General features: G+C 46.4%; 1 protein-coding gene across 1 annotated transcript in view; it reads right to left on the bottom strand.

Annotated features, from left to right (window-relative positions):
• elapor2b (endosome-lysosome associated apoptosis and autophagy regulator family member 2b) overlaps positions 1-17,746 on the bottom strand; it is a gene marked incomplete at both ends in the record, with an annotated part of 42,693 nt that extends 24,947 nt beyond the window's left edge. Inside the window, 7 exons of the mRNA XM_083661860.1 lie at positions 222-371; positions 3,456-3,561; positions 3,764-3,853; positions 6,519-6,666; positions 6,880-7,069; positions 7,989-8,109; positions 17,642-17,746. Coding sequence (XP_083517986.1) covers positions 222-371; positions 3,456-3,561; positions 3,764-3,853; positions 6,519-6,666; positions 6,880-7,069; positions 7,989-8,109; positions 17,642-17,746 — 910 coding nt within the window. The remainder of the gene's footprint in view (positions 1-221; positions 372-3,455; positions 3,562-3,763; positions 3,854-6,518; positions 6,667-6,879; positions 7,070-7,988; positions 8,110-17,641) is intronic.
• Positions 17,747-18,584: the final 838 nt, after the last annotated feature.

The following is an 18,584-nucleotide window of genomic DNA, read 5'->3' as shown; positions in this document are numbered from 1 at the left end:
TGTGTGTGTGTGTGTGTGTGTGTGTGTGTGTGTGTGTGTGTGTGTGTGTGTGTGTGTGTGTGTGTGCGTGCGTGCGTGCGTGCGTGTGTGTGTGTGTGTGTGTGTGTGTGTGTGTGTGTGTGTGTGTGTCAGTATTCCCCGTTTGACTTTGAATGAAGATTTATTTGTTTATGTTATGATTGTAACATGGTGTTTTCAGGGGGAAGCGCTCCTGTACATACGTGAGTACCGCTTGTCGGGGCAGGCCGTGCAGGAGGATGCTCCCTTCCTGGAAGAGCTGTTGCTGGGACATGGCTGGCAGGACGAGGAGCCGGGGGACGGGCTGAACCAGCCGGGCCGGCAGGGGAAACACTCCGACGTGTAGGCTACACCTGGACGCACACACACGCACGCACACACATGCGCGCGCACGCACACACACACACACACACACACACACACACACACACACACACACACACACACACACACACACACACGTACATAACAAGCACATGCACAGAAAACATGTTAAGCCATATTCAAACTTGGTTAGTTCCAAAGGGAGAGGATTTCTGTTCCCTTACATTACTGCTGATGTACAGTAAAACATTATGGTCAACAACACTTCTGCTTACAGTTTATGTGCATGCCGCCATCTTGCATCATAATATTCTCCAATGTCATCAGGTTTTGATTTCAGAGAGGATTTTATTTATTTGACTCCTGCACTGTATGGGTCTCCAGCATGTGGTGGGGGTGGTTGATGCATTTATACTGAGGTCAGATTACATTATGACAATCTTCCAGCCACTAAATCAGAAGGCATCGTTACATTAGGGAGATATCAATTCAAACAGGTTTACTATCACATTATCAGATTTGGCTGAACAAATGCACACAAACAAGGCAGATTCATACTGGATTTAAATCACTGAGATTGTTAGTAATAACTACTTGGACCGCTTAAAGGGATAGTTCACCCCAAAATCAAAAAGACATATTTTTCCTCTTACCTGTAGTGCTATTTATCCATCTAGACCGTTTTGGTGTGAGTTGTTGAGTTTTGGAGATACTGGCCGTAGAGATGTCTACCTTCTCTCAAATACAATGGAACTGGATGGCATTCGGCTTATTGTGCTCAAACTAAAGCACCAAAAAAAAGTGGGTTCAGTCAAAAGAAAATAATTCCTATATGAAACTGCCCACAACAAGTTCTGCGGATTATCTTGAGTAACCATCTCATGATTTCTGGAAAAAGACATTGCTGTTGAGTTTTTCAAATGTGTGTTTTGTTTTTTTGTGCTTTGTGCACCACAAGCCAAGTGTCATCCACTTCCATTGTATTCGAGAGGTTTGTTTACAGAGTGATAACTATCAATAAGCTACAAGATCGGCAGGGTTATCATACCAAAATATAAAGTAGAGACATGTAGGAAGACAAAAATACAAAAATTGTACGGTCACCTTGGGTGGTACCGATTTGTGAAAATTTCAGCATTGGCCCATGGACTATATCTGGAGTGGTGTGTAACAGGTGTCAAGGCGAATCCAGTGGCAGACCGGAAACGCAGTGTGATGGACTGCGCGCGAGCGGAGATCATAGCTACCTGCACATAGACTCAACATCAGTGGCGCTGAATCTGTAGTGGTGTGTGACAGGCACTGACGCGCAATAAACTGGGCTGCGTGTGAAGCTGCAACCTATCAGGCTAGCTCAACAATGGTGCTAACCCATCGCACTAGCTGTAGTGGTGAGAAGCAGGCACTAAGGTGAACCCCAATCCTTTTGACCTAGAGAGGGAGGTCTCAACCCAATGTCTCCTTACAGTAAGAGAGCAACTCTTATTTTTTATAAGACTCAGTTTAGAAAGGAGAATGAGAGTAATGATTGTGAATAATTGTGAGGAAATGCTAGAGCCCTATAGCAGTGTTTCCATGGCAACGATAGAACATCATGCCTTTTCCTTCCGGGAAGCCGTCTCGCTGATCGCTTACTATGTAAAAAGGTCAAGCTGCCTCCACATGATAATAAGCGATCTTCTCTTCTCTCACCATGAGGTAGAGCAGAGAAAGGTCAGCGGTAAGTAGGTCAAAGTTTAAACAATTTGAACTTTGAGCGCAGCGCAAGGTGGCGAAATCGAGTGGTGCCAAGGCCAAGGCATAGATATTATATTACTATAGATAGATGATTCACCGCAGGGTCCGCCAATTCTAACAAGTGGTAGCAGCAAGTCTCTGAAATGGTCACGTGGTCCCCTGAAGTGTTGTGAGAGGACTGTGCCTGGTGACGTGGGGTTAGTGCTGACCTAGCAAGCTAACTTGAAATAGAGATTGTGAGTTCCCAAACTCCACACAAACCACACATACAGTATAAACACAAAGCTTACCCTTGTTAGCTCAATACAGTTGAAACTAAGATATTCCATGAAAATAAAAATAAAATAAAAAATACGAACTTCACATGTAGCTTTAGCTAATCTCTCCCTGCTAACATGAGTTCCTGTTGCCAAATCTCGTGAGTGTGTTGCTGAGATAGAGACAGGTCTTGAACAATTTTAATTTTCTCCTGATCTGAAAAATGCCATTTTAGTGTCAGAATATTCAGAAGATATGTGGCTTCGGAGAATGGGCTGAATATTTACTTTATTGAATATGGGGGCGAATGGATCTGTCATAATCTGAGATCACGTTGACTTTCCCATTGACTCCAATAGACTCAGACCTGCCGAATACCTCCTAAGTGGGCGTGTCCGTGGAAAGCCATGGGCAAAACCCGCGTGACAAAATGACAGGAACTGAGTTGAAGTTGAATCATCTTGCTTGAAATCCCATCGTCTTTGGCCAAGGGTAGCACTGCCACATAGTTGGGAGGCAGCGGTCCCCATAGAAAAATGACGGCACAGCGATCGCAGCAGGGGCGTAGGCAGAAATTCAATTATGGGTGGGCCTGGATAAAATTGGTGGGGCAATTGCATGACGAAATTTTTCTAGATGTCGTCATGCATTAGACTCTGGAGATGATGTGCCCTGCGTTTTAAGCTACAAAACCATTAGCTAGCAAGGCAGCAGCAAGTCTGCCTCTAGAAAACAACCAATTAATTTTTTTTTTTTTTTTTTTTTTTTTTTTTTGGGGTGGGCCAGGGCAAGAAGTGGGTGGGCCTGTGCCTACCCAGGCCCACCCGTAGAAACGCCCCTGGATCGCAGAGCTGTTTTAACAACCGTTATTTATTCATTATTATTAGTGTTATTCCAGCAGTGGATTCTGGAAGCACTGGAATACTAGTGCGCCAGACTGCGCTAGTTTAAGACGAGCTCTATCTTGAGCCAATAGGTATTTTACCGGCAGGGTGTTAAATTGGCAACTGCAATGACGTTTGCCCTTTGCCCAGCCCTGCGCCAGGTGTACGATAGGGGCCTGTGAGTGTCTTTGTGTGTCTGTCAGAGTCTGTATATATGTATGTTTCATGCTTTACCTTCTATCTGGATGTTCTTGAGCAGGACAGGTTTGACCATCTTGCCTCCCACCAGGATACCGGTGGTTCTCCAGTACAGGATGTTCGTCCCAGACTTCAGACTCACCTGAGATACAGAACAGCATGCACACAGTGAGCCACAGACGCTCCATATGCCATCACGCACGCACGCACGCACGCGTGCGCACACACACACACACACACACACACACACACACACACACACACACACACACACACACACACACACACACACACACACACACACACACACACACACACACACACACACACACATTCCCTCTCACCGTGTGTGTGTCCCATTCTCCATTGCTGGTGACTTTGATCCACTTCTGGTCATCAGTCTGGACCATTTCCTGGCACTGCTCATTCTGGACCTGAACACATGTTAATGTGACAACGATTAGCCAGACAAACTGTTTTAAAGGATGGCTTTACCGATAATCAACCCACTTTGTATCATTAATAATCTCGGTACTATAAGTACATTGACAGTGTTTACCTTCTCTTTCTGTTTTCCTCACGGAGAGCTCCCATTTCCTCCTCTGCCAAAGCGCTCCGTTCTGACGCGTTTTACGTCACAACGCGTCACAACGGAGCTGCGGAACTTCTGCAGCGAGGGCGGCTGTTATTGTTTATTTGAATTTTTTAAGTATGCACACATCCACAGAGAATCGCATGGATTAACAAGCCTTAACAAGCCTTAATGACTTGCAGCTGGTGTTTCTGCAGGCAGCAGCAGGAGCATTTTTCTCCTTGAGGTAAACAGAGAGAGAAGGTAAAACACTGCCCATGTGCTTACATTAACGAGATTATATATGATACAAAGTGGGTTGATTACCGGTAAAGCCATCCTTTAACAAGCAACAGCTGCTAGTCTTCACTGATCCAGATTTACTTATTACACACAAAATTGTTTTACCAAGCAACAGCTGCTGGTCTTCACTGATCCAGCCCAGCGAGCACAAACCGTTTTTTCAACATTGATTTTTAGTTGAAACCTGGGTGATATTGGGTTTGAACGTCTAATACCTCTAATTCCACCCTCTTTTCAACCGGCTAAAATGCGGTTACAACGTCAACGTGTCGTGTTGAAATCTGGTCTACACAAACACTACATTTCAACGCATTTTATGTCACATGAAATATCATAAATATGGAACTATATAGGCTATGTGCTGCCAGCAAAAAGGTTCCAGAACACAACCATGGTTAATACTTTAGCGCAATACTATAAAATGATGAATTTAGTTCCTGCAGTAACGCGCATGTGCAAGTACTTAGTCGCTAGCTGTGACTGACTAGACTGCCCGAGATGCAGAATTGAATCCGAAGCAATACTGCACCAAGTGCGGAGCGAGGTGCTCTGGGCACGCTATGTTATTGTAACAGACAAGGCTGTGTCCCCCCTGAGTTGCCGGTGTTAAATGAAGTTTAAGCCGTATACCGCCTACAGACTAGGATATAGACGCACGCACACAGTCAACATAATTTTAGTCTGTTATATAATATAATAGTCTGGTACACATGATATAAAATACACCTGTCACCTGTCCCATGATCGTTTAGCCTGTGGTACCGTATAATCATGTACAAGTTGTGTACGAGATAGAGATAGAGTATAGTATGTGCCTGGCGCCTCATATCTTTTCAGTGAACATATAGCTCAGTTGGTCAGAAATCTGTTTTTCTTCCGTCAAATTGCCCGAAAATCACATGTGTGGTTCAATACTATGCCCTTCACAAATACAATTAATTTGAACTAATTGAATTTAATTTTGGGTGTTTTATTCAAAATAGTTTCTCCTGTTGTCTTCCCAGGTCAAATTGACCTGGTTTGCTTTGACTGTTTATAAAAGCACGATGAAGTACCGTATACATTTTCACCCAATTCTGGGTTGTACCTTATAGCAACTCCATTCCAAACCATTACCAACATTCTTAAGCTTTCTAATGGAATTTATGGTCAATAGTTTTCGTATATGTTTTCGTATATAGAGGCTTCTGTATTTCTGAACATGTCCATTAATGTGCATTGTCCCGTCACAATAAACCAATAAAGTAAAGTAAAAGTAGAGCTCATTTACATCACATTATACCTTTTGTGTGATTTTGATGATAAACTGTATCAATATACCAATATACCAAACATGGAAATGATGCCATCAAAATGATGTCAGTTTTGTAATGACGAGTAAAATCTTAAAATTGGAAGCCTTACTTGGAGAAAGTAATAAATTGCATGCTTTTTGTAAAAAGAAAACAAAAGGGGGGAGGGGAAAAAGGGCTATTTTGGGCATTTTTGGGCTTTATAATGGGGTATTTTTCTTTAAATTTGACACTGCACAAAAAAAAATATATATATATCAAATTCAATGTTGGTGCTAATCTTTTACATATACCACAATGTGAGAACCCCACCCCCGAAACAAATCACTTTGCATTGTGATTTTGACGACAATAAGGGTTAAGGAGAACCTGAGGAGGTATGCCGTTCCCCCTCTCGTTCTTGCCGTTCCCTCTCAACGTTTACTCTGGGAGGCGTTCCCCACCATTTCCACCACTGAGTAAATGGCCTGCATTTTGGTAAATGGTAAATGGCCTGCATTTATATAGCGCTTTTATCCAAAGCGCTTTACAATCAGTAGATAGTCTACATTCACCCATTCATACACCAATGGCGGCAGGCTGCCACGCAGGGTGCCTACACACCATCGGGAGCAAGGAGGGTTAAGTGTCTTGCCCAAGGACACAACGACAGCAGCTGGGAGGGAGCGGGGATCGAACGGCCAACCCTTGCGTCATTGGCCGACCCGCTCTACCTCCTGAGCTAAAGCCTTTTTGTAATGCCTTTTGGTGCCTTTTGGTGCATGACACTCTAGAAAAATTGATTACTTTACTTACTTACCAATAAAAACATTGACTAGCTGTGTGGTCAGGAAGGAACTGCCATCATATCAGAGGTGGATGAAGAAAACTCCCATATCAGCCTGATATAATCAATCTAACCGTAATCTGAATATAGGCGATGACAGCACTTACATAGAACTCAAAGAAGATGTTGTTGTCTGGATACTGGTAGGTGAAGGAGACGGCGCCCTGCTTCTCCAGGTGAACAGCGTAGACAAGAGAGACCGTACACTCGTCCCGGCTCGACTCCAGATACACACCCTGCGCTGTCCAGGAGGAGCTGTGGCATACACACAACACACAGGAGACACCATGGCAAAATAACCCTCTGCACTCGTGCAAATCAGAGAATTTTAAAATTACTCAAACCAATGAATCGATTATCAAAATAGTTGATCAATCGATTAATTGATTCATATTTGTAGCTCTACATACTATCTGTTCATGTACATCTATAATAGGGGAAAGGTAGTGAGTGTGTGTCTGTGTCCACCTGTTACAGGCCTGGCTGTCCTCTCCGGACGGCCCGGGGTCCATGTAGCTGGCCAGGCTGGTGAAACTGGGGGGGATGGCGTCCCATTGGTCAAACCGGACGCCACTCCCCAGTGAATAGAAGCCAGCCACACACGGCGTGCACTGCTGCATGGACATCTCTAGAAACTCCCCCGCCGCACAGGAGAACGCTGAGAGACGGGCAGGGAAGACGGTCAGATTTGCATGTAATTAGCACACACACACACACCCATACATACACACACATACACACACACACACACACAGACACACACACACACACACACACACACACACACACACACACACCCATACATACACACACCAACACACACACACTGTGGTCAGCCTGGTCGGCAGAACAAAATGTCGGCATCGTACGTTTCTGCGATCCATGGATATGCAGAATATCAATCACTATTATTATCACTGTTGCCTCACAACAAGAAGGTCGGGGGTTCAAATCTCCACCCCGGTCCATTGGGGTTTGCATGTTCTCCCTGTGTTTGCGTAGGTTTCCTCCCACAGTGTGGTGGCCTGCAAAAAGCCTTCACATGGTAGGAAGTTGACCCCCCCCCCCCCCCATAAATTAGAAAATCTCCCCTATATATACCTTTTTGAATGACTGCTATAGCTCTCTCAGATCCAAAGTTATGAGTATTTTAATCTGTTATGTCTCTAAAAGTAAAACATGAGGGGGGGGGTTTGTTTGTGAGGCCCTTGGCGGAAGGGGTTTCCGGGCCTTGTTGGTGAGGCTGATGGCGGTTGGGAAGTGGCAGGTGGTTCTGGTCTTGGCAGACCTCAGTCTCTTGCCGTGGGGGAGTGAACTGAACTGGGTTAGCTTAGCTATGCTATTGAAGTAGCACGGTGGTCAGTAAGGCTGATATGGATGGAGAGCGTGGCCCAGCGTGTTCAAAGTCTAGATGTACATTTCAACCGCAAGTCACACCAGAATCTTAACCTTCACCAAGTTTTATTTTATTTGCGGTGAGGTTTTAAAATGAACTATAGGAACTGTACGTATCCCTGGTTTGCAGACATGTAAAATGCCGTTTGATTGTGGCGACAAGTTGCACTGGTAGCACTTACAGCAGTCTGTTCCTCTGGTGGGAGGTGGGAGGTCAGAGCAGGAGCCCTGACTGTGAGGGATGGCCACTCTCCAGCGTGACCCTGTGCTGTCACACTCTGTGTATTTATAGTAGTAGTCTGCCTGCAGAACACACACACACACACACACACACACACACACACACACACACACACACACACACACACACACACACACACACAGATCAATATCACATCCTAAAAATTCCTCTGTGTAGATGCACAAAAATCTGAACTACAATTACATACAGCATGGAAACGGGAATGTGTGTGTGTAGTGTGGTGTGGTGTGTGTGTGAGTGAGTGATGGAAGGGTTTGCAGCGTAAACATGGTGACGACCCTGATCGCCACGGCAACTAATGGATTAGGGAAACTAATGGTCCATTAAGAGCATGATGGCAGCATCTCCACAGAGTTCTGTCCCCACCTCCTTCACCACAGAGTTCTGCCCCCACCCCCTTCACCACAGCGTTCTGCCCCCACCTCCTTCACCACAGCGTTCTGCCCCCACCCCCTTCACCACAGCGTTCTGCCCCCACCTCCTTCACCACAGCGTTCTGCCCGCCCCCCCCCTTCACCACAGTGTTCTGCCCCCACCCCCTTCACCAAAGCATTCTGCCCCCACCCCCTTCACCACAGCGTTCTGCCCCCACCCCCTTCACCACAGCATTCTGCCCCCACCCCCTTTACCACAGCGTTCTGCCCCCACCCCCTTCACCACAGTGTTCTGCCCCCACCCCCTTCACCACAGCATTCTGCCCCCACCCCCTTCACCTCAGCATTCTGCCCCCACCCCCTTCACCACAGCGTTCTGCCCCCACCCCCTTCACCTCAGCATTCTGCCCCCACCCCCTTCACCACAGCGTTCTGCCCCCACCTCCTTCACCACAGCATTCTGCCCCCACCCCCTTCACCACAGCGTTCTGCCCCCACCCCCTTCACCACAGCATTCTGCCCCCACCCCCTTCACCACAGCGTTCTGCCCCCACCCCCTTCACCACAGCGTTCTGCCCCCACCCCCTTCACCACAGTGTTCTGCCCCCACCCCCTTCACCAAAGCATTCTGCCCCCACCCCCTTCACCACAGTGTTCTGCCCCCACCCCCTTCACCACAGCGTTCTGCCCCCACCCCCTTCACCAAAGCATTCTGCCCCCACCCCCTTCACCACAGTGTTCTGCCCCCACCCCCTTCACCACAGCGTTCTGCCCCCGCCCCCTTCACCAAAGCATTCTGCCCCCACCTCCTTCACCACAGCATTCTGCCCCCACCCCCTTCACCACAGCGTTCTGCCCCCACCCCCTTCACCACAGCATTCTGCCCCCACCCCCTTCACCACAGTGTTCTGCCCCCACCCCCTTCACCACAGCGTTCTGCCCCCGCCCCCTTCACCACAGTGTTCTGCCCCCACCCCCTTCACCAAAGCATTCTGCCCCCACCCCCTTCACCACAGTGTTCTGCCCCCACCCCCTTCACCACAGTGTTCTGCCCCCACCCCCTTCACCAAAGCATTCTGCCCCCACCCCCTTCACCACAGCGTTCTGCCCCCGCCCCCTTCACCACAGTGTTCTGCCCCCACCCCCTTCACCACAGCGTTCTGCCCCCGCCCCCTTCACCACAGTGTTCTGCCCCCACCCCCTTCACCTCAGCATTCTGCCCCCACCCCCTTCACCACAGCATTCTGCCCCCACCCCCTTCACCACAGCGTTCTGCCACCCCCCCCCTTCACCACAGTGTTCTGCCCCCACCCCCTTCACCACAGCATTCTGCCCCCACCCCCTTCACCACAGCATTCTGCCCCCACCCCCTTCACCACAGCGTTCTGCCCCCCCCCCTTCACCACAGTGTTCTGCCCCCACCCCCTTCACCACAGCATTCTGCCCCCACCTCCTTCACCACAGCGTTCTGCCCCCACCCCCTTCACCAAAGCAGTCTGCCCCCACCCCCTTCACCACAGCATTCTGCCCCCACCCCCTTCACCACAGCGTTCTGCCCCCCCCCTTCACCACAGTGTTCTGCCCCCACCCCCCTTCACCACAGCATTCTGCCCCCACCCCCTTCACCAAAGCATTCTGCCCCCACCCCCTTCACCAAAGCGTTCTGCCCCCACCTCCTTCACCACAGCGTTCTGCTCCCACCCCCTTCACCACAGTGTTCTGCCCCCACCCCCTTCACCAAAGCATTCTGCCCCCACCTCCTTCACCACAGTGTTCTGCCCCCACCTCCTTCACCACAGTGTTCTGCTCCCACCCCCTTCACCAAAGCATTCTGCCCCCACCCCCTTCACCAAAGCGTTCTGCCCCCACCTCCTTCACCACAGTGTTCTGCTCCCCCCCCCTTCACCACAGCGTTCTGCTCCCCCCCCCTTCACCACAGTGTTCTGCCCCCACCCCCTTCACCAAAGCATTCTGCCCCCACCCCCTTCACCAAAGCGTTCTGCCCCCACCTCCTTCACCACAGTGTTCTGCTCCCACCCCCTTCACCTCAGCATTCTGCCCCCACCCCCTTCACCTCAGCATTCTGCTCCCACCTCCTTCACCACAGCGTTCTGCTCCCACCTCCTTCACCACAGCGTTCTGCTCCCACCCCCTTCGACTGCCAGAACTGTGCTGACCGTTGCACAACTTGCTGCCATAATTTATATCACTATCATCTTTCATATGACAGCTTAAAATGCATTTTTCTAGACTTACTTTAACATATTAAAATGTTACATAATTTAACATTTTCTCACTATTCTTTTTTTTATGTTTGGTAGTTGTATCTTCTCCTTATATAGGCTAGGTTTCTAATTGACTTGACTTCATAAATTATATTTCTATTGAAGCACATTTTCTTATTATTTTCCTGTTGTTATTATTACTACTAGGCTATTTCATAATAAAATAGGCTATAACCACAGTAGCATTTGGACATAGATTGCAACTGCCTCACTTTACAGCTGCAACAACACTGAAGGACAATAGTCAATTCTGCATCAAATCAAACTCTTTGACTATGTGACACCTGCAGAATGAAGCAACGTGACCTCATAGGTATACTAGTACCATTAAGTAAGAAGTGAGATATGTGAGGTACATAATATTATATTATATACATAAGTGTGAGTAGTAGTAGTAGTAGTAGTAGTAGTAGTAACAACAACAACAACAACAACAACAACAACAACAACAACAACATCATCATAAGGTGCATTAGGTTCCAGTTAGTAAAATGGACATCTGTAACAGTGATTAATATTGCACAAATCCCTAGCTATGTCTGGGACGGGGAGTATAGTTTAAAGAGACAGGTCTTCAGATAATATTTTGCCAGGTTCTTCAGATTGAGTTTGCGTTATAGTGAAGAGTAAGTCCACTTTGCTATATTTTAATGTTTGTCTGTCATGTGTTTTAGTCTAAAACAGGGGTTTTCAAAGTCTACATGTAAGCCTCCCCCAGACAAAGCTTAGAAAAAGGTGCCCCCCTCACTCAATTCCTGGATGCCTATGGGATCATAATTAAGTTATTTGATCCCATAGACACTCGACAGAAGGGGGAATTACTGTAAAGAAGGGGTCAAGCAAAACTGAAGACTTAGTTCTCTGGTGGATTCCATTTTAAACAGTATCAGTTGCAGGAAAAGACATACCACATTTGTCTTGAGTTCATTTGCAAAAACAGGTATCTCCGTTTGGATTTTCTTATCATTTAATTTTATATATTGATGTATTTATACTATAATTCATTTATTTTGGGGAATTTTTTATTATCAATCATGACTAAAACATATTCATCTGATCATTTTCACATAAATCACCTCAATAATGTTTTCTATGTGCACTCCAGGGAGTATCAAACAGATGTTGTTTGTTCATTTTAAGAATGGCGTTTACCTGTTTTTGCAAATGAACTCATTATGCATAACCTTTCCTCTGAAGACAGTATCAAGGTCATTCCTATCTAAGTAAGTGTTAACTACATTCAGAGTGACCCAGACAAATGGGCTCTGCAAGACTATTTTGAAGTATTCCAAAAGTATTCCAAGGTTACTTAACTTGAGTATTACAATGGACTACTGATGATTCATCAGTGATGTCATCAGTGATGTCACTCAAGCAATTGTGAGGCCATCAGTGATGTAATAAATCCTTCCTGGCTGAGGCTATGAATGGTGGCAGAAGTGTTTTACGGAAGCGGAAACAGTGGATGGATAAATCCAGGCGGTAATGCAACATAAAGGATGCCAACTGCCAAAGAACACCACAGAAGAAGATGGTCAACTCTGACACATATCAGTCAAATATGACCCAATCCACTCACAAGCCCTGCTATTAAAACCCAGGAATTTGAGCTTAAGTTAAGTTCCTTTATTTATCCCCATGGGGAAATTCATCCTCTGCATTTGACCCATCCTCTACTAGGAACCTTCGTAGAACTAGGAGCAGTGAGCAGCTACAGTGCAGCGCCCGGGGACCAACTCCAGTTCTGTTCGCCATCAGGGGCACTGACAGGAGTATGAACCCTAACATACATGTCTTTGATGGTGGGAGGAAACCGGAGCACCCGGAGAAAACCCACACGAACATGGGGAGAACATGCAAACTCCCACACACATAGGCGATTGTAGGCTTTCGAAAACAGGGGTTGCACCACCAAGAAGGTAATAGGACTCCGACTGGGGGGTATCAAACTGGGGGGGACAAAGACATTTTGTAAATTTTAAAGTAAAATGCATTAATCTGGTGCACTCTGAGAGCAAAATGAAGAGGCTAGTAGATATGATATAACTTGTTGCAGAACATCAGTTGTTGCAGTTTCGATGCAGAGGCTGCTTCGCCTGTAGGGTGAGCCGGCCCTCATCAACTATCGTTTATATGTCAACATAAAATAAAAAATAATTTGGCCACTAGGGGTTGCACGTGCAGCCAGTGCACCAACGCACAATCGCCTATGCCCACACAGAAAGGACCTGGGACAGACAGGGGTTCAAACCCGGGACCTTCTTGCTGTGAGGCAACAATGCTAACCACTGGGCCACCGTGCCGTCCTGTAGCTTAGTAGCAGAACTGATAGTCAACAGCGTCAAAGGCTTTCCGGAGGTCTAAAAGTAGGCCTAGCATGCCGCAGAAATTCCACAAAACAATCTCCTTCCTATGTCTGTGTAGTCTGAAGCCTAGATCGTATGGCTTGTTGATGCAATGTGTGTGTACGCGTGTGCATGCGTGCGCATGTGTGCATGTGGGCTTGTTGATGCAATGTTTGTGTGTGTGTGTGTGTGTGTGTGTGTGTGTGTGTGTGTGTGTGTGTGTGTGTGTGTGTGCGTGCGTGCGTGCACGTGTGCATGTGTGCGCTTGTGTGTGTGTGTGCATGTGTGCATGTGGGCTTGTTGATGCAGTGTGTGTGTGTGTGTGTGTGTGTGTGTGTGTGTGTGTGTGTGTGTGTGTGTGTGTGTGCGTGCGTGTGCATGTGTGTGTGTGTGTGTGCGTGTGTACTGTACATGTGGGCTTGTTGATGCAGTGTGTGTGTGTGAGAGAGAGAGAGAGAGAGAGAGCGCTTCTGCATTAAAGATAAGTCTGAGGTCTTTTGTATCGCTAATCACCTCTCTCCAGCTATTCCAACAAATATGGCCATTCATAGCCACAAGTAGCCTACACATACACACACACACACACACACACTGGAACCCACATCATTAACATGTGCTGACGCTCACCTGCTCGCTCTGCCTCTCTCTCTCTCTCTCTGTAAACGGACAGAGCGAGCCTGCTGCCTGTGCTAATATGCTGACAGTGGGGAAAAGGTTACATTGATCAAAGGAACGGAGGTTAATGTGTTTCGCTCGTCTCCCGGGTGACTCACGCTGGTTTCCATGGAGACTGATGAGAGAAAGGGGACAGGGGATAAAAATTCAGCGCCACTGCAGCCCATCCTATGACTAAGGGGACTGTAGTGTAGGCAGACTCAGGCTGTGTTTTTTTAATGTTTTGACAGTTACATGTACAAAAACAAGTTACATGTGCATCACTGGCAACATGACATCAGCTCCACAATAGAACTGTCAATTAATTATAGCCTCCTTCACTGCCTCGGCCGCCATCTTTGAAAAGTTGAAACAAATCTCGGAACGCCTCCTCTCGAGACCTCGACTCTGATTGGCTAAACGGACAGTGACTATCCGACCATCCGACCATCCGATACGTCCATCCAGAAAAAGTTCATCCCTCTTCAACTTTCTGTCCATCAAAACGTATGCAAATTTTCTGGATACGGACGCTTCTGAGTACTCCACGGACAGTCGGACAGCTGTAATTGAAAATGAATGAAAGTGAACAGAGAAATGAACGCACACGGACAGACACCACGGATCAGTGTGGCCAAGGCCTAAGGGTATGTGCCCTGTTCGCTGCACTAGCGCCTCCTCTGGTTATTCGGGGTGCCTGCTTGGGGCGGAAGGGAACTGGTGGGAATAGCGTGATCTTCCCACGTGCTACATCCTGACGGTGAAGCTCACCGCTGTCAGGTGAAAAGAAGCGGCTGGCAACTACTGTGCATGTGTCGGAGGAAGCATGGTACTAGTCTACGGCTCTCCCCAAATCGGCAGAGGGTGGAGCAGTGACCAGGGCAGCAGGGGGAAATTGGCCAAGTACAATTGTGGAGAAAATGGTTTGAAAAATCAGAAAAATGCCCCCATACTATTCCCCCCAACAGATTTGCACAAAAGGTTGGTGATGGGCCAACTTAGAACTGATTAACTTTCCATGTCAACTAGCCAAAAAGGGGTGTGACAATGGCCGTGGCCAATCACAAAAGGCGCTTAACTTCTACATGGATTCACACCAGGAAACTTTTCAGAAAGGTTGTCCATGGGCCAGGGATAAACTGATTAATTTTCCAATCACAAAAAGGCTGTTAAAGTAACTTCCACACGGATTCACGTAACACCACGGAACTTTGTAGATAAGTAGGCTAGGTCATGGGCCAACTTAGAACTGAGTAGCTTTTCACACCCACTGGCCAAAAGGTGATGTGGCAATGGGTGTGTCCAATCACAGAACGTCACGTCCTGCTTCAGCACTGTACCAGAGATTTTCATCCACCATTTATTATCCCATAGACATTTCGTAAAATGCTTATAAAATAGTTGTACTTCGTCGACCCAAACGGTTCAGCTATCGCTATAATCGGGAGAGACCATAGAACATTTCACTCGGACCAAAACTTTAAAAAAACAACATCAAAAAAATATTTTCTTTAAACCCGCATTTTTTTTAACGTTTTGGTCCCAGTGAAATGTTATGCGATCTCTACTGTTTCTAAATATATCTGTACCGTTTGGTTTGAACCAGTAAAACTATTTTTATATGCATTTCGTGAAATGTGGATGAAAATCTCTGGTACAATGCTGAAGCAGAAAGTAGGCGGTCACTTTGCCTCTTCCAAACGGATTCACGTAACAACACAAAACTTTGTAGAAAGGGTGATCATGGGCCAAGGATGAACTGGTTAACTTTCCACATCCACTGGCCAAAAGGAGGTGTGGCAATTGGGGGGGGGGGGGGGGGGGGGGGGGTAGCCAATCACAAAAAGGCGCCTAGATTCATGTAACATGCCATGTGCTCTGATTGGATAGTTATTTTCTAGATAACCATGATTGGTTGTCTTTTGTCAGTCCTACAACCAAAATTATATTAATCAATCAATCAACCAATATCAATCAATCAATTTTATACTTATATCGCCAAATCACAAGTTATCTCAAGGCGCTTCTTATAATGAAATATTGCCTAATGCAAATCATAACAGAGTTATCTCAGGGTGCTTATTATAATGAAATAATACTGCCTAATAATGCAGCTTTAATATTGAACGGTGTCAGTGGCGTAGGGTAGTCAGTGCAAGCAATTTTGATGGGACCCTACACGCTAGTTACAAAGTACAGACACGCAAGCAACGCGCACACGGACACACACACACACACACACACACACACACACACACACACACACACACACACACACACACACACAAGGCATAGGCTATTTTACCAACATTTGTTGGATTTGACAGTTGAATGAGTTACTCAGGCCAGTGGTTCTCAAACTGGGGTCCTTGAGGGGGTTCCAGGGGGGTCCAGGGGGTCCCCAGCAAAAAGGGGAATCATTTATTTTGACTATAATACCATCCATAAGTAACACAATGACAGAGTGTATGACCATTTTGGTCATGGCTTTCATACACTTTCTGTAATATCTAAAGCTAAAATCTTTTCAGATGGGGGACCCTGGGACAACATCTTATCAAATGGGGGTCTGTGGTCTAACTTCTGCCAGTTTAGGGGTTCTTGATGTGAAAAGGTTTGAGAACCACTGACTTAGGCTATTGTATGGGGAAAATAGAAAAGTTATAGAGCAAGCTATCAGAACCATGGATAGCGCTGTGACATCGGGTAACAGACAGTCAAAGTAAGCAGCACCTGAGTGCAGAGGAGCTGTCTATTTCACTTTGGTTCTGAAATGAGCACGTGGCACAAGTTAGTAAGCCTTTCTGTAAGAAGCCTTTCTGTAAGAAAGCCACGCCCCAACTCATTTGATTGGTTGGCGCAACTGCTTCTTCCTGAAAACATGGGGCAAGTAAATAAATGTGGTTAAGATTAGGGTAGAAGCAGTTGCGGCGACCAATCAAAAGAGTTTGGGGCGTGGCTTTCTTACAGAAAGGCTTCAGGGCTAACTTATCCCATGTGCCTGAAATGACTGTTGAAAGGGCCCGTTCTCTGCCCAATACCTTGATGGGGACTCTGCTCTCTCCAGGGGCCCTCTACCCCAGGGCCCCCAGTGCAACCGCACTGCCTGCACAGTCTATAGGGTTACGGGTTACCCCTAACCCTAACCCAGGCCAGTGGTGACAGTGATGAGAACTTGCTCTCATAGGCTACACTACATCCCATAATAATCAGATAATTTCGAGTGAATGGAATGACAGTGAATCAATATCCTGATGTTACTGTGCAACTCCCTGGAGCCAAGACCTTGAGGGCCCCTGGAGGTCCCCGGTTTGACAACGCGGCCGTTTTAGTAGTCTATGGTGATGACGCAGGCTTGCTTTTGGGGTGATTCAAGGATCTGGGTTATGTGGAATTCCCAGCACAGCGGTGGCATCCACAGTGAGCTGTACCGAGGAGCGATGGAGGCCGAAGCAGCTAGCAGACGGCACGGGATGACATCTCGTTATGGAGCCGATGATCTCGGTGAGATGTTTAGTCAACACGACTCGCGTTTAAGCCGATCAAGAGCGCACAGACCATAGACCAGACACACATAGACCCAAAATAACATGCGATACAGTAGCCTACCTTCAGAGTCAGACTATGGATTATATAACCTATTGCATTCTTCAACGTGAGAAACACAGAATTGGCTTGTTACAGCCTCTTTGCAATATGGTGGTTGTTTATTTGCATGATGTTCATTTGATTGACTTGAGTGCAGCCATACAATTATTGGACATTGATCCTATAGGACGCATAGTTTCAGGATGCTGATAGCCTATACATAAGCATACGGATGTAGCTATGATATTAGCTAATAATAATAATAATAATGATGATAACGATAATGATAATAATAATAATAATAATAATAATAAACAGCGCACTCACCTCATCGCAAGGCCGCAGGTCACCGTCGGCGGACGCGGATTGATGAACGGTGATGAAGAATAACACGCAGCCGGGGAGCCAGTAGCCCAGCCGCTGGTCGCGCATCCTCACCTCGGGTCAGGGCAAAAGCATGTAGCCTCTGTAGGCTGGCGCGGTGTGAAGATTAGTGGTGCCCGTGCGCCTGTCATTGATGCGTCACGCGTCTCTCTTCTTTCTCTCTCTCCCCGCACACACCAGTGTCAAGAAACAGAATTAAAGATGATAGTTCCGGTTACGTTTTTCAAAACAAAACGCCTAATGATGGCAACATTCTACAAAGTTTAAAAATTAAACAATACAGCCGTTTATGTGGGTGAGGTCGCACAATAGGCCTATAAGCCCAAGAAGCACCGACCTATAGCTTATGTTTTTAGAATAAAAAACATTATTTTAATGATTTGTAAATGATTAGTTCATTAGGGCTTATAAATGAGTTATGACTGAACATTATTAAATGTTGCCCCTCCTGATTTCCAAGTGGAGGGGCATCTGTCTAACTATAGACTAGGCACAACTTTCGAAGATTAAAGTGTCTAGAATCAGCACGTTTTAATTGTGTAGTATTATCAATAGCATATTGGTGTTTACATTGATACAGGCCTATTGGAGGGACAAATCATGGGAACATTTTTAACATTTTATACCCAGTTTCGATGCAGATACCCCCATAGGAGCAGTGTGGCACAAAGTGTAAGCCTAAAGTGGAAAAGTTAGGGGGGAAGGGCTAGTAGGCTACAGGTACAGTATAAGACATTATAATATCCCCTGAAAATGTATTTTATTTGATAGATTCCCCCCCAAAACATAGGCAAAGACACCAAATATGTTGGATAGGTGTACAGACTCTCAAAAATTACACCTGGATCAATCATGACCATCGTCAGCTTCTCAAGCAATGTAATGG

Source organism: Poromitra crassiceps, assembly GCF_964638095.1.
Source record: "Poromitra crassiceps genome assembly, chromosome: 2".
In the NCBI taxonomy this organism is placed as follows: domain Eukaryota; kingdom Metazoa; phylum Chordata; class Actinopteri; order Beryciformes; family Melamphaidae; genus Poromitra; species Poromitra crassiceps.
Note: the sequence above shows the minus strand (reverse complement) of the source record. Positions and strands in the feature narration are given on the sequence as shown.